The sequence below is a fragment of the Pelecanus crispus genome, chromosome 1, assembly GCF_030463565.1.
Source record: "Pelecanus crispus isolate bPelCri1 chromosome 1, bPelCri1.pri, whole genome shotgun sequence".
In the NCBI taxonomy this organism is placed as follows: Eukaryota; Metazoa; Chordata; class Aves; order Pelecaniformes; family Pelecanidae; genus Pelecanus; species Pelecanus crispus.
The window spans coordinates 56,667,327-56,687,203 of NC_134643.1; the positions used below are offsets into that span (position 1 = coordinate 56,667,327).

Here is a 19,877-nt window from a genome sequence, read left to right on the forward strand (position 1 = left end):
TATAAGAGCTTATTGACTTGGTGTATTACTTTAAAGAAAGTAGTACAAAAGACTTCTGTATAACTTTAAGCTATATTAGTTTTTTTGAAAAGTGACTACGAAAAGTTACTAGTTCCAGTAAAATGTCACATTTTTTAATATGTGCTTTGTGTTTATTTTCAGCTTGTATTAAATTTGGCAACACTGGAAAAATGTGTGGTTGGGAGGATAACATAGTAAGTTGATAGAGGTTCTCATTAGACACAACTAAGTGTTGTCTTAGTTCAGTAGCAATTTTACCTAGTGATCAGATTAGCTATGCTGTTCTTCACAGCATTGATTATTCTTAACTCTGTGGGGCACTTTTAGTTACGTGGAGCAACAGCACTAGGTTTTTAAATACAAATATTGAATTAGTACACAGGACTCCAGCACCTGGATATCATAGGTATCTTAATATGAAAATTTCAGTAGTAGATCTTTGGTTCATCTGAATTTTCAGAATAATAGTATTATACTAAAGAAGACCTTAGATCTACTCCAGAAAGACTCTTAAACCTGTCTTTTCTTATCTCTTCATTCTCAGGACTCCAGTCCAAAGAAAGAACAGAAAAGCTGTATGTCTTCAGTCAATTCAAGTTGCGCTACTGTACTGAGTTCCAGCACACCTGTCTGCACCCCGGCCAGCTCTAGCTGCACACCAGCTCCAGAGACGATCTGCTTGGACGACTCACTGGATGAAGACCTCTCTTTCCACCCGCCGTCACTGGACTCTATTTCTGATGCTCTGGCAGTTATCAATAATGGTGCCAAGGGATCACCTCTTGGGTCCACCATAGACACACCAACATCCAGACCTCGCCCTGGGCTGAGAGAAGAGAAACTAGCAAGCATTATGAGTAAGTTGCCCCTGGCAACTTCAAAGAAAGTAGAGCCCACTCAGACACCCCATTCATCAAGTCTTATTGCTGGTCACACAGGGCCAGTACCAAAGAAACCCCAGGACCTAGTTCACACTGGTATCTCTTCAGGCCTTATTGCTGGATCTTCAATTCAAAATCCTAAGGTTTCCTTAGAGCCTTTGCCAGCCAAACTACTTCAGCAAGGACTACAGAGGTCAAGCCAGATCCAAGCTGCTTCCTCCTCTTCGCAGACTCATGTTTCTTCCTCTAAGACCCAAGCAGCTATTTCCACCTCCTCTCAAAGAACCAAGGATGCTAATATCTTGGTATCATCTTCTGAGGCTCAGGGTGGTTCTTCCTCAACATCGCAAGTGACAAAGGTGCACCAGCATTCAGCTGTACAGCAGAAATATGTATCTCCTTTACAAGCAACTATTAGTAAATCACAGACCAATCCAGTGGTGAAATTGAGTAGTAATCCCAAACTGTCTTGCTCATCACCAGTCATCAAGGCTCAAGATAAGTCTGTAGTATATCGCCTGCCTTTGTCTAATCCCTCATCTGGAAGTGGCTCTCAAGTGTCTCACCCACTGGTTTCTCGGACAACATCCAGCACCTCTACCTCTAGTAACTATTTAGCCAAGGCTATGGTGTCACAAGTTTCTTCCCAGGGTTTCAAGCCTCCCTTCTCCATGGCTGCCTCTCCCAAACCTGCTGCCTCTCCCAAGCCCACTGCATCTAAGCCCTCTGTGACACCCAAGCCCAACGCATCACCTAAATTTTCATCCAAGTCCACCTCATCCCCCAGGCCTGCAGCAACACCCAGTTCTTCCAGTTCAAGTGCACTAGTTTCCCAGAGTAGTCACTCCAGCAACAACCCCCTCCATAAACAGACCAGTGGTGTAAATATCAGCAGGCAGTCTCCTACAATGAATTTGCTGCCCTCTAATCGCACCTCAGGCCTTCAGCCTGCAAAGAACCCTCAGGCTTCTTCAAAATTGCCCAACTCTTCTCCTTCTGGAACTGCTGGTAAAAATAATTTGGGTGGAGTTGGAATGAATGTACCTGCCAGCAGAGGCAGTAACCTTAACTCAAGTGGAGCTAGTAGGACTAGTCTGTCTGGGGGAGCAGGAAGTGGAACACAGGGTGCTACTAAACAATTGTCAACTCCACACAGACCATCTTCTGCCTCAGGGTCTCCAGTTGTAGCAGCCAGTGTGCAGGTATGCATCTAACAAGTTTACATTTAAACCTTACATTAATATTTATCACATTTATTTTGTAAACATTCTTTCTTGCAATATCATGATTTGAAAATGTCATAAATTTAGCATTTATGCTTAGTAAAACATTAATACTGATGAAACTATTTCACACTAGTGAATAGGTATTTCCAGCTGATGTGAAATGCAACGATGAGTGTGGAATGAATCCTTACTGTAAAATGTTGGTTGGTCTATACTGTGGAACAGAATTCACTTTTGTCTTGTGGTTTTTTTAAGAGCACTAGAAAAGGTAAGCTTTGTGTGGTCACATTTTCAGGGGCTGTGGTATTTTCTTGCATTATTGGATTTGTGTATTCTTCCATATTTACTTATTTGTAATTATGGTGGTCACATGAAAAGGTGTCTTGGTACATTTGTTGCCAAGTGTCAAGATTAACTGCAAAACTAGAGTTCAGTTGCTTGTGGTCTGAGTATAATGCAAGACTTGTATCTAAAACACTCACTAGGGCTTTTCTTTGGTATTTGTGATTAAATATGAATTTTATTTTGTAGGATCTAGTCAAACTGAATGAGATACCTCATTAATATATAAATATCCTAGAAATTGTTTGAGAGTGCGCTTATGCAGAACTCTATCACTGGTGATAAAACAAGTCATAAAGAACAAGTATCTTTAAAATACTGTTGTTCTAAAACCTATGCAAACCTATTATTTGCCCAGAAGACAACCTGCTTTCCCAAGTTGTGCATTCTTCTTACTGAGAATGATTTAATTACTGAGATAATTTGAGGTTTTCCTCTCTCTTTATTGCTCCCTCTATCCTGAAGTTTTCACTACTTAAGTAAAGCAATATCACTGTAAATCAGTGTCTTGGTGTACAGCAAATGGAAAAGCTTTGTATTTTTCTGAACGATGTATATAGCTATTGCATGGTAGTGATGTAGCTTGCTATCAAATTTTTCTTAATGCAGCTGAATAACAGGAGGAAGATGACTTTTACAAGACATTCCTATGGTCTTTCATCCATGTACCTTTTTCTCATGTACCTTAAGTCTCTTACAGTAAACAAGAAAGGTCTGGCAGGCTCTGACACAGCCTTCTCATTATTTTGGGTACTTTGAATGAAAAAACCACAACCCATATGCTGTGTAAGGGCCACTGAGGTACCACATAGGGCCTAGAGAAGAGCTGAGCCCGATATGGTGCAATTTGGGTACTCCAGAAGGTGCCTAGAGGAGACAAAAAAGGCTACAGTGAATGAACTGGGAACAGAGTTGTTTCTTCCCGGTGCAATCAGCAGAATCCAGTGGATACAATTGCTCTGATGTAGAAGAAAATGTGAAATGGGCGTGGTAGTTCTTAAAGATGATGGATGAGGGAAATGACTAGTATTCTGTTGGATGATGAGATGAATTCTGGCAAACCTTCCTGTAGTTAAAGGCAAGTAATTTTTTTTTTTTTTTGAAACACTGTTCACCTGGGGAATGAAATGCATTTTGGCAGATAGTGATGTTGAAGAGGACTGGAGGGGGTGTGGTGGATTATGAAGTAACTAGTGCATACTGTAATACAGCAAAATAAGGTGTATTGACATATGGACGGGGGGAAATCAGCTAGAGGTACTGAGCAGCATATGGTATCACTAAAACAATTATCATGACTTTACATGTGGGTTTTTTGACACTTCAGAAGTACTCTGATAACTTAAAAATAGTTCAGAAGAATGGTGCAAGGAAGATAAACCATGGATTAAGGCTGTTGCTACTGTGCAGACTGAGGTTTAATCAGTGGAGTATGTTCAAGAGAAGATTAGAATCAAATTACCTCCCAGTCCAAGTACACTGAAGGGGAAGAGATTTGTGATGAGGGCTTTATTTAGCCATAAATATCTAATGGCTGGCTGCTGAACTTAATCAATTCCAGACTAGTTGTTAGGTACAATGTACTAAGGAGTTAGTTACCCCTCTTAAAACTTTGCATAAGACTGAAAGTGAATCTCCTTTCTATTAAGGGTTTAGTATTTAATTCCTATCTGAGATACTATTAATTGGTCAGAAGATGAGAATGGTATGTGAGTTGCTCATTAGAATCTCCTGGTCTGCTTACATTGAAGATCAGGCTAGATGATTTCATGTGACTATAAAGATGTTCCTAACTACAAGGAGTTTCTAAGAAGTGTTTCCCTCCTTCCCCCTTTTGATTGATGCAGTTATTTACCAGAATATAAGATTACCCCTGCTGTAGGTCCACAGAAATTTTATTCTGGAATACTCTATTAAGTTACATCTTAAGAACACAAAGTCAAAGTAATCTAAAATTCAGCAATTATCATGTGTGATTTCCTTGAAAAGCTCTACCTACCTGTAGTGGTTTAGCCCTAGCCAGCAACTCAGTACCACGCAGCCACTCACTCACTCCGCCTACCCCGATGGGATGGGGGAGAGAATTGGAGGAGTAAGTGAGAAAAAATCCTGGGTTGAGATAAGAACAGTTTAATAATTGAAATAAAGTAAAATAGTAATGATAACAATATAATAATACTAATATACAAAGCAAGTGATGCACAATGCACTTGCTCACCACCTGCTGACCGATACCCAGCTAGTGTCCGAGCAGTGATCGCTGCCCCCTGGCCAGCTCCCCCCTGTTTATATACTGAGCATGATGTCACATGGTATGGAACAGCCTTTTGGTTAGTTTGGATCAACGATTCTGACTGTGCCCCCTCCCAGTTTCTTGTGCACCTGGCAGAGCATGGGAAGCTGAAAAGTTCTTGACTGGCATAAGCAGTACTTAGCAACAACTAAAACATCAGTGTGTTATCAGCATTCTTCTCATACTAAATCCAAAACACAGCACTATGCCAGCTACTAGGAAGAAAATTGACTCTATCCCAGCTGAAACCAGGACACTACCGTTAGTACTCTTGAGCAGAATCTGGCTTAGACTTTTAAGGATCTTAGTGACTCAGCTTTAGGTGACCAAGATGAATGCTTTTATGAAGTGCTGTCATAGGTGAGACAAATAGAAACATCTGAACTGCAACTCTTTTAGAGCATTCTCTGTAGCTCTTTCCATCACTAAACTTCTCTCTCGTCCTTTTTGAGAGAGTAAGCAAGGTCCCAGCAGAGCACATTACAAAGCTTCTTTCTGTTTTCAGGCATTTTACAAATCCACAATTGCAAGAGATTACTGTATGTCTTTTGTTGCATGGTAAAGATTACATAGACAGTGAATGGTTGTCATTTTTGTACATAGGATTGTGAAAGTAGTGCTTTTAAAGGCAAAAGAATAATCATATATGTTGAAGTTTTTTATCCTTTTTTTTCCTACTTGTGGGATGGAGTATGTCTTAGAAGCTGTCACTCATAAGGTGACCAATACAAACACTTGCTGTGAACATCACATCTGTAGTTCTTTACACTTACAGGATACTAGTTTAAAATTTTTGTGTTTTCTCGTAAGCTGCAACTAAACTTCCTTCAGCTGCTTTCATCTGAACACTTTAAGACCAAAACTGGTAATAGAAACTTTATCCCTGCTAGGAGTTTTCATCACTTTGCTGTTTCTGTAAGTTGATATTACAGAACTCAAGGAGATTTCATTTTCATTTTAAGCTCATGTGTTAATTAAAATTATTCTGAGTTTTGGGTTTAGTTAAGGCTTACTTGTATAAATGCAGAGGTCTGAAGTTCTCTTCGTTTTCAGTCTTTTTAACTCAGATATCTAAAATATCTGAGCTTGAGTCTGATTCAAAATAGTTTCTATACTGTTTTGTAGTAGGTCATTAGAGAATTAGCATATAAAATTAGTATGCATAGCGACAGAAAGATTATTAAATAAGAATGAGCTGTTCTAATGTTAGAGGAATTAATGTGATTTGGGAGCTGTTGTAGCTAAAATGTTCTGGCTAATCTTGCATTTTTATTTTTAAACTATAGTGAATTTAACTCATTGTGACATATGTAGAGTGGAGAGATTATTTTCCTTTGCTTTTTGCTTTGACATGTGTATACACACCTATACATACGTATGTCTGTTTGCATCTTTGTAACCTGACTTCTCTCAAAGTGGGGGGGTTCTTATGTATGAATCTTAATTATTGAAAAATCATTGCTTCTAAGTAATCTCTTTAGAAATAAAAGTTAGTCTTCTGTTAAGACCCAGATTTGGAGGGGGGGGAGTAATACTGTGCTTCTAAAGAACTTCAGATCTACATCTGATGATTTCATATTATTAATCTAATAGATTATGTTGCGTTAGACTCTGACTCTAGACCCAGTGCATAATTAGAAAGGAGATAGAGGAAATTACCTGCAAGGCTGAGAAAAACATAAGATGAACCATACTGTCATGTCTGCATCTGAGATACAATTGTACTTCTTAGCAGATGAACAGTGGGAAGACCTATGTGGATAAGTGGATATTTATTCAGAGTTTAATACACTTCTTACACGCTTAACAGAAAATAGTCCATTCTTATCTTCTTAAAGAATACAACTCAAAGCTTTAAAATCTTGAAGTACTCCTTTTCTTTGTACAGTCAACAGCAGGAGCATCATTACTGGCTAACGCCTCACCTCTGACTCTCATGGCATCACCCTTGTCTGTAACCAGTCAGAACGTGACATCTGCACCATTAACTCCTTTTGGGATGCTGGGTGGCCTTGTTCCTGTGACCGTGCCCTTCCAGTTTCCCTTGGAGCTGCTTGGCTTTGGAACGGACACAGCTGGAGTGACAACCACCTCGGGATCTACCTCAGCGGCTTTCCACCACAGCCTAACTCAGAGTGAGTGGAATTAGTTATCACACTGTGCTATAAGGAAAGATGCATCCTGAAAATGGAAATTGAGAAGGGAAGCAATAAAGTTCTGAGACACTCAAATTTGGTTCATGAAAATCCCTACAGGAGAGTAAATGTGATTTCTTTGCCGGTAAAACTTAGTTTATGTAATTATCCAAATGTTATGAATCACCTTTGATAAGCTGAACTTCATTATTACATTCACAGTAGTACATACTTAGTTTTGAACATGCTTTTTTGGGTTAACTTTTAATCCCTTATCTTTAGAAAGGAATATAGCTTAAAAGTCTCCAAATGTCACAATACAAATAAGAGACTTAATGTGGTGATTCCTCAAAATATCCTTAGGTCAGTAACCCCAGATATCAAACAGTTCTCTTATGAGGACGTATCAACCAAGATGGCATTTATCTTTTCTAATTGCTTAAAAAGAAATTCTTCAGGTTTTTAACCTATATCAATTTTTGGTCTTTCTGCCGAAGGAGATGATATGAAGAGTGGCATCCCAATAGCAAGGCATGGTCCTTGCTTGACTTTTGATTAACCATATCTGAATAGGTCTGGTTTTGTTGACTTATTCCAGCCATCAGAATGCTATCAGGTATTTATTTTTTGTTGTTGAAATAAATCTTCAGAAATCTGTGCAAATTAGCATGCTACTATAGCTACGCTATAAAAATAAAAACTTCCTATTCCACGAAGGCTGCTTCTGTCCTTAAGATTAATTTTTCATCTTTGTTGCTCTACTTTTTTTCTCCCCAGACTTACTGAAGGGTTTACAGCCAGGTGCTCAGCACGCAGCAACACTGTCTCACTCACCTCTGCCTGCTCACTTGCAGCAAGCTTACACAGGTAAAGAGATCATATTTTTCTTATTTTTAACCTAAAAGTAGGTTTTCTGCCCTAGACTGTAATAAAAGGTACACCAGAACTGAAACTAGTTTAGAGAAGACACAACACAAGGACAAGCTTTGGTAGCAGCAGACACTACACATTCTATTGTAGCAGTATTTTTGGAACCTGAATACTTTTTTTTTCTACTTGTCTTCAATGTCAGGAACAAAAAAGTTCAAAAATTTCATTAATACTTCATTGTAGCAGTTCTAGAAACCAAAGTGTACAAATTAACTAGTGGAGAAAAAAGGAATAGTGCTTATTGGACGCTAACACGATTATTTACAGGCTGCATGAAGTCTGTATTGGCAAGATTGGTTTTTCCACTCAATTTTAATTTCTCCCTTGGAGGAGAAACTGACCTTCCAGTTAGAAGCTTTGCCATGTTTCTTGTAAGAGTGTATACATGTGTGAACAGTGTGATGGTTTCATAATGGAAGATCTGCCTTCCCTGGGAATTTTATCCTTGATAAGAGTTGCATATTTTGATAAGAGAAGTTTGAAGTAGAACATCTCCTTTTTCTGTTTGTAAGGCTTAGAGCTGAAAAACTATCATAAAGCTTTAGAAGGTGCAGTTTAGAGTGTACTCCTTTCTTTGCCACCTGTAGGGTTGGGGTTTTTTACCAGGAGAAGGAACAGGAAGGGTGGCAGTGGCTTGCTGGAGGTTCATCCTGTTCTCAGAGATGTCAGCGCCAAAAAAATGGGCAGTGTTGCTCTAAGAGGCTGTGAAAACAAACTAATTGGCTATATTTGGTACAACCTTAATTTTTTTTGTCCCAGTGAGTGCCATGGGTTGAATACTAAAAAGCTTTATTAAAATGTAAAGGCTTCTAAAGAAAGGCTTGATTTTTAAATTTTTTTTCAGTATCCGAAGCTGCAACTTAGTCTTTAGAAAGACGGTATCTTTTGGTATGAAGCCTGATATCTCATGTTTCAACAGTGCTATTTCTAATACATGAACTACAGAGAAGATGCAAAGTCTTCCACCATATAAAGACAATGTACTTTTTGGTGATGCTAAAGCTGAATGTGCCAAATTCCTGTCTCTTCTGCTCTAAGTTATAAAAATAAAAAGTTCACTCATGCTTTTATTCTTCCTCTTTTCCTGTCTCTAAACTACAGATGGAGGCCAAAGTAAAGGGGACACTAAGTTACAGCGGAAAAACCAGTGACTTCTGGACAAGCAAGGGAGCTGAAGCAGTTCTGGTTGGCTGACAGAATCTGCCCAGTTGGGAAAGTGCTTATTGTCACAGGGCTGCTGTTTCTGTCGATGTTTACATATTCTGATCCCAAGCACTGTGGTGAGAGGAAGAAGAAAAAGAAAACAATACTTGATCAAAGAGAGAAGGAAAAGGAGGACTGGTCCCTCCTGGTCATGCAGACTGGTCATAGTTTGATCTTGCCTAAAGAAACAGCTTTTTTATCTGCTCTGATTGGCTTTTAAAAGAAATTGATCGTCAAACCCACAGCAGCACAAACTTTTTTTTTTTCTGGGTGATGTCCAATGAAGAGTTGAAAGCGTGAGAAGAGCTAAAATAGGTTTCTCCATCCATTGTGTAAGGTGGAATCATCCACTTCATTAGTGCCCGAAGTGCCCAGTGTAAGATTATGTGTAGGTCCTGAGTGTACTGTATGGTTGTGGACCAAAGGTTATGTAGAGTAGAGGTGGTGCTGGGATACTTTGCGTTATAATTAAACCCATACACAAATGTAGTTTCTGATATGGGCATTTTTTTAGCTTTACAAGGCTGTTTTGGCTTTAGGGAGCCTACAGATGTATGCAGTCTCACTAGAGAGTTGTCTTCAAAAACAGATCTCCTGGTACATCAAGATGTGAGACACAGACTACTGGGAAATCCCTTGCTCCTTGTTTGTTTTGGGTTTTTTTTTTTAATATAAAGATTCTTATTTAAGGGAGGAAGGGCATAGAAAACTTTCCATTTACATGAAAAGAAAACCCACATTTTACTGGTCAGACTAGTATTTCTTTCCCACTTTTTTTTTTAAAGGCACACTGATATCTCAGTCCTTCCATTTGTTAAACTTTCTTTTCCTTTGCCTTGTGCTTATCTGCTACTGAAACTAAGTAATGTTCTTTTCATGTCTTTTATAAAACAGAACCAGTTCTTTACTCATTCTAGATCTTCCTCATCTTTCATCTAACTCCCTCCAAAAGCCTTGCATTATACTGATTTGCTAGTTAAAGAAAGCTGATTGTGACCTATTCCAGAGCCAGGTTAATACTGCTTCGGGCATTAGCCAAAGAGGAGTCGTTCAAAAGCGACCAGAGGTGCCTTCTCTTCTGGGGGCTGAATGGGTTATCTCCAGCATTTCCAGCCCCTGCTGGCCTGGGGAGTTCCTGACCTGAACTCTTCCTTACATGGTAGCACAAGACTGCAAATCTGGCTTTTTTTTTTTTTCCTTCTTCTTTCCTTCCCTCCTTCCCCCCCTGCCCGCCCCCCCCATAGCAATACATGGACTGGTTCATTTGTACAGTTAGGAAGTATCCAGCACATGTTGCACTTTTGACACTAGGACAGAACTTTGCTGTTGAGTCCCTTGTGCTGTCAGATAGAAGGTGAGAATGGCAGAAACTGAAATAAGTCACGGGGAAAGGAGCAAATAAGATAGTATGATGCCCTTCTTCAACCCCAAAACATTCCTTTGACCAGAGATGCTGAAATTCATAGTAGCTAGTCTTTCCAGTAGTTTGACTTGAGATTGAACCAGTGACTACTGGTTATCTCACACCTTCCAGAGAGACTTTGACCCATGGGTAATGAATCTTCAGTGTTTTTTGCTAGATTAACTTATAGCTTTCAGGTTTCTTTTACATGTGATTTATTTTTCTTAGACCAGACAACAATTTCTTTTCTATTTAGAGCTCATTTTAATTTTATATAAATATATATACGTGAATTTAAAATAATATATATTGTGTATTTAGTATAAAAATGTTGGGTTGAGCTCAGCAATAAATGTTTTTGCACAACACTTCTGTGAAAGACAGATTGAATTAAAATAAGATGCATTAGTTTGTTAATTTCACTCCACAGCACCTGCCAATTAAATGCTTTTTAGCTAGTGCTAATGTTTTGTATGTGGCATGTTGATTAGATAAGCTTGCATCTCCATCATCAAGGGTATTAAGAGTTGAAACATACAGCTACGTAGACTCTGGCATTCTTAATACTGTGCAAATTCTGTCAAAATACCGTAAACTATTTAGAATGCAAGCTTTATCTGATATTTTTTTTTCCTCTTCTTCTCCAGGAAGGGTTGAAGGAAGACAACTTTTGGTTTTTGAGGCCTAACAGTTCTGGCAGGATGCTAATTCTCTGAACTGTGTCAAACCTGATACTTTTTAACAATGCAGGTAGCTAAGGGAGTTGGAGCAGTGAGCCATCAGGCAGCAATATATTTAAAAGACCCTGTCCTAAGAGAGTTCTACCTCTTCTATGTTTTCCTCATGAAGGCATCTCATTCAAATTGCCATCTTTTGTCTTCATACTTAAAGAAATTTTAGATTGGGAGACTTGGTGCCCTTTATAACCACAGCACAAATTTCCTTTCAACATTTCTCTCTTTCTGGAAGTATGCCTCATCTTCAGTTGACGAGTATCCTCTCTAAATCTTGAGGGGTAGGAGTAGTCCTGTCTGTGTGGCCTATTGAGCTTCTCAGTCTTGGGAAACAAGTGAACTAATACTTATTGTGGAAACAGGTGGTAGGATGATGAGAATAAAGATGACCATACATTGTTCGTGAAGCCAGTTCAAACAGCCCCCCCAGAGGGTAACTGTTTTCAGTCATTACGCTCCTGAGCTTCTTTGGAATCAGCAACATAGTGATGAAAGGGTCTACATTCCCTGTTCCCTATTCTCCCTGGTTAAACCTAGCAAGGCCAAATCAAAGGAAATAATAGGGTGGCTCCCAGAGACTGTTGTGGGTAGCATAAACAGGATGGGGAAGTGAAAGATTTCTGCAACATCCAAATGCAAAATTAGGTTAATGTTTTACTATTTTCTGCACAGCAGCTCTTCTAAAGACATTCCCCCCCCCCCCAAATTTTTACTACTTTTTAAGGGCCTTTGTTAATAAATAAACTGTAGTTGTACATACTAAATAACCCTCAGTATTCACAAGCAATAAGAAAGCCAAGTAGAGCTGTCTTTTCCAGACAGCAGGGCTGAACTTGGTTTGGGGACTGTATATGAGCTAACATGTCAAGCTCATGGAAAGCCCCAAACAAATGCAAGCAATAATTTCAAACACAGGTTTTAGATGTTAAAACCGCCTGGGTAATATTTTCTGCTACATGATCCAAAGTCCCAAAAGTCATGGTAGGTATTTTAAATCCTTTTGAGACACTTGCAAAGAAAGGAGGCAGACTAGATGAAAAACAGGCTGCAAAGTTTCCTGATACCTTGGACTATAATTGCAGTGTTCTCCCACTCAAGATGTAAATGGCCTAAATCACCTTGTCAGCCTTCTCTGTTGATTTGAGATACATGACTAACACTGATCAACTAAGTCACAAGTGTGGATGCTGTGGGTTTCACATCTGTTTTCTGCTAATCAGAAGTAACTTTTAATTACCTGGGTTCTGCTTCATGTTTGAATCCGATCAAAGTTGTCTGATGCACAGATTTGGGGGTGGGACAGGTGCCAAGAGCCTGTTTCCTTCCCACAGTCCCATCACCTGACCCTTCCTCCACACTCCTTCTCCACTTGGTGCAAGACCCTTGAGGACATGAAAACAGAGAAATCCTGCAACTCTCCCAAGCTGCCATCAGTTGTGTGAACCATTAACCCTCTGGGAGTCATCTCGGACTCCAACTAACTTTTATCACATTTGCTGCTACATTCGTAAAATGAACTTTTGGCTGTATTTATTAGCAAATTTTAATCTAGTTTACAGTTTGTTTGGCTTTCTTTTGTGTAGTTATGGCCTACGGATGGATTAGACATGTTGGGGTGTTTGGGGTTTTGGGTTGTTTGTTTTTTTGTTGGTTTTTTTTTTTTTTTGAGTGAATTGGTGAAGGCACAGTGGTCCCTCTTCTGATTTTGTTTTGGACTTTTTGAAGATGGCATTGCAGGGAAAACCTGCAGCCAAGCCAAGCTGTGGAAGGCTTCCTCCCACACGTAACTTTCATCTTTTGCTGAATTGGGGGGAAATCATTAAAGGGACACTTGCTTTTGGTTTGTTTTTTTTTTTTTTTCCCCATAAAATGAACCAGAAGGTGAAAGCAGTAGGTAAATGACTGATTAATTAACACTTTATGCAATTTTAATTTTATAGAAATTAAAAAAAGGTTGGTAGATTTTGATTGGTCCTAGCTCTGGTGAAATGGCTGTTACCCTCCATGACTTACTTGATTCAGGCCTTTGTCCTTTGTTTAAGTGCCTTTTTTTTTTTTAAATTTTATTTCCCTACCCTCTTTAAACTGTTCTCAGAGATCCTGAAGTGCTGGAAGGCATTTTGGAGGAAAATCTTAAGCTTGCCAAGATGGCTTTATGCTGTTATACTATTTTTTCCCTTTTGTAAAAAGAAAAAAAAAAAGTGTGTAATGTGTGTAACTTCATAGCTGCTGTACCATGGCATTGGTTCTGTGTGCTTGTGCGTTCTTTCTCTCTCACGCTCACACACATGCGCACACACACATACACAGCAATATTCCTGAGAAATGGGTTCATACTTCCACATTCTGCTGGCTGTGTTAAACACTTTACTTAAAGGTGAACATTTGTGCAAAGATGGCAGTACAATAAAAGGGCGTGCGTGTGTGTGTGTGCGTAAATGTGCGTGAGAGAAGGGAAGTGGCTAATGGGAATGAAACTTCTTGCATTTTTCTCTGAAGGTTTTAAATTTGGATCTTAATTAGGTCACAAGTAAAATGTTACGGGCCCTGTCTGGCAACCTTATTAAATACTGGACCACTTCACACAATTACTGGGTCTGAGGCAAAGACGTGTGGCTGACAGCCCCAAGGAGTTGGGGGGGAAAGAAGGTTAAAATAGCAGCTTGCAACAAGTTTGAGTTGAGATGAATTGCAAGGAATCTTGTGTGTGGCTAGTCACATCTGCTTCACACCAGTTATTGCAAGGATTCTCACATTTACCAAAATTGTCACTTTCTACCAGGCATCATATGTAAGAAGGAATTTGGTAAAGCCTGGAAGAGTGCAGCTGCTAATTGAAGTTAAACCTGGCTATGCTTCACATGCTGCCTAAATCATTCACCCTGAAGTACTTTTCTAGTTGTACTTTTTCTCAATTTATTGAGATTTCATTAATGGTTTGGTGTCTTCATATGATGAACAGTAAGTTCATGTGGTGTTAGCTGCAAGTGAACCCTCATAATAGTGTCTGTGCTTGTTTCCTTGTTATCTGACAAAATTAGCAATTGGCAATAGATCATCTAGTGATTTTAACAATTCTGTGCTGAGGATTTATCTAATGTACTATAAACATGCATATCTGAAATTAGCAATTCACTTGTTGACAAAGTGCTAAACTTATGGTAACATACATACCCAGCACGAGACTCTGCTAGTTCTGTGATGTGCTTCCCTTGGGGAAGATCTAATTTTGAGTTGCAATATGAAAAGGAAGCATTTACTTTACAGAATGGGATTGGAATGAAGAGTCCTTCATAAGTGGAGAGCCCATCTAGAGAGCAGAAAATAAGATGTCAAATACAACATGTTCCTGTGGCAGAGAATAGCTGAACTGCTGTTTCAGTTCTTAGCTTACCTTCACATGTTTGAGTGAACCTGTTTACATGAACTAGGCCACAGGTGGATTTCTTCTACCAATCTAATGGTGCCAGTCAAAGATAGGAGTATTGCTGGTAGCTCAGCCAGGTGGAGTGACTGTGAGGGTGCTTCTTCATCTGCCTAATGCAGGTGCATTAGTGAAGTTACTTCAGTGGAGTTTGCCTCATCTGCCCTTGGCGTGGCAGTAAACTGAGCTAACCTGACTCTTCTGTTGCCATTTAATTCATTTTGGGCACACATGCTCTTGATCGTAGGCTGATCTGTGAGGTGGGGAATCTATAGCTGGTGATGATGGTTGACTGTTGCAGTCTTTTTTTAACAAATGCAGCTGTTGTGAAAATCTTTTGTCTGTCTACTGCTTAAGAAATCACTGCCAAAATAAGCAGCCAGAAGTACCCTTACTGGGCCGCTGGAAAGATAACTGTTATGTAGGGGAATGCTTTGTTTGTGGAAACTTCTGGTGTGGCTTCATCCTTTTTCTATGACCTGGTGATCCCTTGCTGCTGTAATAGCCTTTTGGGGCCATAGAAAGCCCTGCTGCTGCTGTGAGTTATGCTGAGAGATCAGCATGGCCTGGAACTGGCCCAAAACTGGGGAAGTACAGATTCCCTACAGCTGTTTTTGCACACTCCTCATAAATAAAACTGTGCTAATCTTGTCAGTAGTCAAGGATATAGGTCTGTATTTTGTAGCCATTTTTGACAGCTATAATTCTACAGAGCAACTCTGGAAAAAAAAATGTTTTGTATCTAGAAGTGAATTTCAGTCTCTTCCCTTGCCATCATCTCCTGCTTAAATAATAACCATTAATTAGTAAGTTTTTTCTTTATAGTGAAGTAATCCAAAGCAAGCAATGTACACTATTTTTTGACTCCTATCACACTCAGTACCAAGGGGCTTTGGTTTTGTGGGTTTTTGGTTGTTTTAGTGTGGGTTTTCTTTTTTCCCCCAGCAATGTGTGCAGATGTATTTTATCAACAGATAGTTATGTTTGTTACTGTCTAGTACTAAGAGAAAAAGGGAGGGAGAGAATCAACCAAAACCAGTCAGGAGATACCACCATCACAGGCCAAACCAAGTAGTGCTGAGGCAGCCAGAGCTTTTTTGAGACTTCCCAGATGTCACCAGAGTGGGGGAAGAAACTTTCTTTTGCTCTCAGCTTTTTCCAGATAAGGCCTTAGTTTGATTAGTAGTCACTAATATCAACTATGCAGATTAAGTATTGACGTGTTTCAGTGTTACATGCATTCCTTCCCCCAGCTACCCCTCTTAACACATGTTGAAGTTTTACCCAAAGAAAATGGAGTATTTTTTGAATGTCTGTACTGCAGGAGTCTTTTTTGCTAACGTGAAGAAAGAAATTTGTATTTTAAAAAAACCCTTTCACTGGTGCAACACCTAGTGTCAAGTGTCAAGTTGCTTCGAGAGGGAAGCTAAAATCACCTCTTGTGACAGGTTTTAGTCTGAGAGTTTTTTAGAATATTCAGCTCTCAAAATTAGTTTAAGAAGCCGCAGCAATGTTGTTTAATGTACAGATTGCATTTGGGGAGAAACTAATGAGACATCCCAGGTTTCCTTACAGTATCAGAAGTGAATTAAATCAATTTCTCACTTAAATGAAGTTGCTTCTAAACAAGGGGAGTTATCAGCTACACAATAGCTGGATCTTTAAATAAAAGCTAAATTGTGATCCCCAGGTATTTCTCACTGATCTTTTAGTCTTGTTGTATGTAACTACAAATAACAGTTTAGCTGAGAGGTGAGAACTGTAGTGTGTGTTTTCATTGCTGGTGATTCCATCATGTAGCAATTAGTACCATGTTCTTGCATAGTTCTCAAGATCCATACTGGAAACAGATGGAGAAATTTTATTTTTGGACTACTGTTTAAAAAAAATTACAAAACTAACTACTACTTTTTACCCCCAAAAGTCTACTGAGCAGCATTATATTTTAGCAGTTAAAGTAGTACCCTTGTTATGTGATTTGTCTCTTGTCTTCTTTTACTGAGGGTTGGAAGCATTTAATGAGTAATCCTTAAAATGTTGGCATTCTCTAGCTTGAATTCAGGTGCTTATAATAAAAGGGCATCTGTGATGATAACTTCTGAGGATACAAAAGCACTATGTTCAGAATATTTCATTGGGGGGGGGAACCAGGTATGGATGAAAGTCCCTTTAGTTCTGCCTGATAAAGAGGCTCAGTCAAGAAGAAAGCATCCAAATACCTGCCTGCACAGCTAATGGCAGTGGGGATCATCCCCTCGACGGAGGTTTGGCCTCAGTATCCTTTTTTAGCAAGTCTGGATATAGCCACCTTGACTCTACCTGACTTACTGTGATCCCCAAGACAATGAAAGGCTGAAAACAGATGGGCAGAGTGTCTTCCTGCCTTTCACTAGGTAGCTCGGACCAAACAGCTGGCCAAGTGTTTTTGTTATAAACAAATGTTAAATCACAGCTAGAATTCTTTGCATTCCTCTGCTTCAAACAAAGGAATGCGCAGTTACTATGAGATGTCAAACCTCTTTGAGTTGGCGATTCCTGTGATGCTTTCCTTAGCCCAGCATGAATTTGTACAAGGTTCACCTTCCTCCTTTTCATACTCGCATATTTTGGATCATAAGGCTTAGTGATGGAGAGAGGATCCTAACAGCCGTGTGCTTACCTGATGAGCTCTCCAGAGAAACTCCCCTGTGAAATGCTCCCCTCCTGTGACAGCAAGCCTGAACAACCAAATGCAGCTACATTTGGGTGGTTAGCACCACTTTCATTTGGATTTTTAGGGAGGTGTTCCAATAACTTCAAGGGATACTGTGTTTTAAATGTGTGATTTCTTTCCTCTCCCCTTATAAAACTGGACCTGAACGCAAGTTTTGAGTTGTTGGGGGTTTTTTTTGTAATAATCTCAGGACCTGAAAGATTGTAGCATTTAGTGTGTCTTAAAAATGATGTACTGTACCAGCCATGGATTTTGTAAATACACCTGTCTCCCTTTTTTGTATTTTAATTTTTTAAAAGTGTGTAAGGCTCTTAGCCAGAGGAACTGGTGCCTGCTTAATTTCCACCCTGAACTGAAGCAGGAAAAGGAAGAAGCTGCTGCCACAGAAGCCCGCATCAGTTCCAAATGTGTATACTGTCCTGGTCAGTTTAATGGCTGTTAGTCTTCTGTTAGTTGGGAAGGCGGTTTGTTCCCCTGCACATTCCCAGTTGTGGCTAGCAGAGCCCTGTTGGGGAGACTAATTTTAATTCTCCTCTGTGTGACTACTTGATGTTTTCACTCCTTCCAGATGCTCAGGTTTGCTATCCCTGAGAAGTCTGATGTTTTCAGAGGTCAGGACCATTGGCCCTCTGCAAGAACGGCTGGAGAGCATTTCTCATTTTACCAGTGCTTTGGTCCAAACGCAGTAATAGGGTTTGTATCCTGCAAATTTTGCAGATAACGCCGCCTCTACCTGTTCCGGGAGGGACTTGCCCTTTTATTTTCTGCTTTCCTGAAAGGAGTGCAAAAAATTTTTTGGCAGCAGACTTTGCTCTGGGATCCAACCTTGCCGGCAGACCCCTGTTCTGCAGTAGGAGCCTTACTCAATTCGGCGTAGCTGTTCCCTGTCTCTAACTGTGACAGGCTTTTTTTCATTAGTGTACTTTTCTTTTTTATGTGTCATGTGTCTGTGCTGTGTTAAATAAAGAGGAATGTACATATTAGCCCCGTCTCTGTGATTTCTCACGAAAATAAAGATGTAAAAAGGTTTCACTTGAAGGGCTGTCGCTCGGGGCTTTTTGTTGGGTTTTTCATTGTTGTTTTGGGGGCGGGGGCTTGCTCGCTTTCTTCAGTCATGGCAACCACAAAGGCAAAGGAAACGCTGCCAGCAAGGAGCAGGATTTTAAAACTACCGGAGGATTCGTATAAGAAGGGCACTCTTCCCCTTTGGGGTGCGCTATTTCAAGGCAAATTCCGGCGTCCTGCCCCGAGGTACGGGGCGAAAGAGCCCCTGGCCGCGCCACCGCCCTCTCCCGCCGAGAGCGCTCCCAGGGGGCTGTGCGGCAGGCGGCTTCCGGTCCGCGAGCGGCGCGCGGAGGGGGCGCTGCCCATAAAAGGAAAAGGGGCGGGGACAGGAGAGAAGTACCGACATCGACAGCTTTCTCTCGCGGCAGCCCCAGTGGCCTAATGGATAAGGCATTGGCCTCCTAAGCCAGGGATTGTGGGTTCGAGTCCCATCTGGGGTGGGTGTTTTTTTTTTTCCCACCCTCGCCGGCTGAGGCGGGAGGGCTGCAACCCGCGGCAGCTCCGCAATGCTCGAGCGGCGCCGGCTTCGCACAGCGCGGGCCTCCAGCCGCTGGGCTGCGTTTCAGGGGATTTCTGAGCGTCCCCCGTGGGTTCTAGCGCGCTGTAGATCGTTTATATAGACCGGAGACCTCAGAAACACGCGTGGACCGCTCGGGGAGGGGCTACGGCCCAGCTCGGCTTCCCGCAGCGGGACTGGGCCCCTCGGGTGCCTCCCAGCGACCCCGCTCCGGTACCCTCGCCCGGCGGGAACGGCCCACGCGCGCTCCTTCCCCCACCCAATGGCCAAGGGCGGGGCGCGCGCAAGGGCCTTCGCCTCGACGCTCGACCTTCGGCACTTGACCTCCGCTGATTGCGGGGCGGTGGCGCAAGAGGAGGCGATCGTTCCACTCGGCGCTCGATTGCCCGCGCTGGCGGAGCCTCGCCTCCTCCGCGCCCCCCGGCCGAAGGCGCGAAGGCGCAGCCCGCGCGCGCGCCGCCCGCTTCCCGATTGGCCGTCGCCGCGAAGCGGCGGCGCTCGGCCGGCGTCGCAAGATGGCGGCGCTGGGCTCTCCGCTGCGGACCTTGCGCGGGCTCCTGCGGGAGCTCCGCCATGCCAGCGGCCGGGCGGGCCGCCCCTACCGCCGGGCACCCGCCTACCAGCACGTCGTGGCGGCCTTCCGCGCCCACCGGGTACGCGCGGCCTTCCCTCCCTCCCTCCCTCCTGCTCCTCCCCGCTGGGGAGGCGAGGCGAGGCCGCCCCTGAAGCCTAGCCCGGGAGCCCGTGGCCTCGGGGGGAGGTGAAGCCTCCGGGTCTTGTTCCCTCCTCTCGGCAGGTCACCAGCGAGAAGCTGTGCCGGGCCCAGCAGGAGCTGCACTTCCAGGCTGCCACCTACCTCTGCCTGCTGCGCAGCGTGCGGGAGCACACGGCCCTGCACCAGGAGTACCACGGCAAAGGGGAGCGCTCCCCTGAGGAGGTCGCCGGGCTGGTGGGCTTCAGGTTGCCTCAGCAGCCGGGAGGGAAGGGTTAA

At 41.9% G+C, this 19,877-nt stretch overlaps 2 protein-coding genes and 1 non-coding gene across 4 annotated transcripts in view; all 3 read left to right on the forward strand.

Annotated features, from left to right (window-relative positions):
• The window catches only part of UBN2 (ubinuclein 2), a 50,599-nt gene extending 40,375 nt beyond the window's left edge, over positions 1–10,224 (forward strand). For both annotated transcript variants that reach the window (XM_075721879.1, XM_075721886.1), the window contains 4 exons: positions 566–2,104; positions 6,652–6,898; positions 7,676–7,765; positions 8,930–10,224. In XM_075721879.1, coding sequence (XP_075577994.1) covers positions 566–2,104; positions 6,652–6,898; positions 7,676–7,765; positions 8,930–8,979 — 1,926 coding nt within the window. In that variant the 3' untranslated portion in view covers positions 8,980–10,224. The remainder of the gene's footprint in view (positions 1–565; positions 2,105–6,651; positions 6,899–7,675; positions 7,766–8,929) is intronic.
• Positions 10,225–18,736: 8,512 nt separating this feature from the next.
• TRNAR-CCU (transfer RNA arginine (anticodon CCU)) lies at positions 18,737–18,809 on the forward strand. The gene has a single exon. It is a non-coding gene; the product is annotated as a tRNA-Arg (tRNA).
• A 592-nt stretch (positions 18,810–19,401) lies between these two features.
• On the forward strand, positions 19,402–19,877 carry FMC1 (formation of mitochondrial complex V assembly factor 1). The gene is made up of 2 exons (XM_075705985.1): positions 19,402–19,539; positions 19,683–19,877. The coding sequence occupies exons 1-2, from the start codon at positions 19,402–19,404 to the stop codon at positions 19,875–19,877; spliced, it is 333 nt and encodes a 110-aa protein (XP_075562100.1).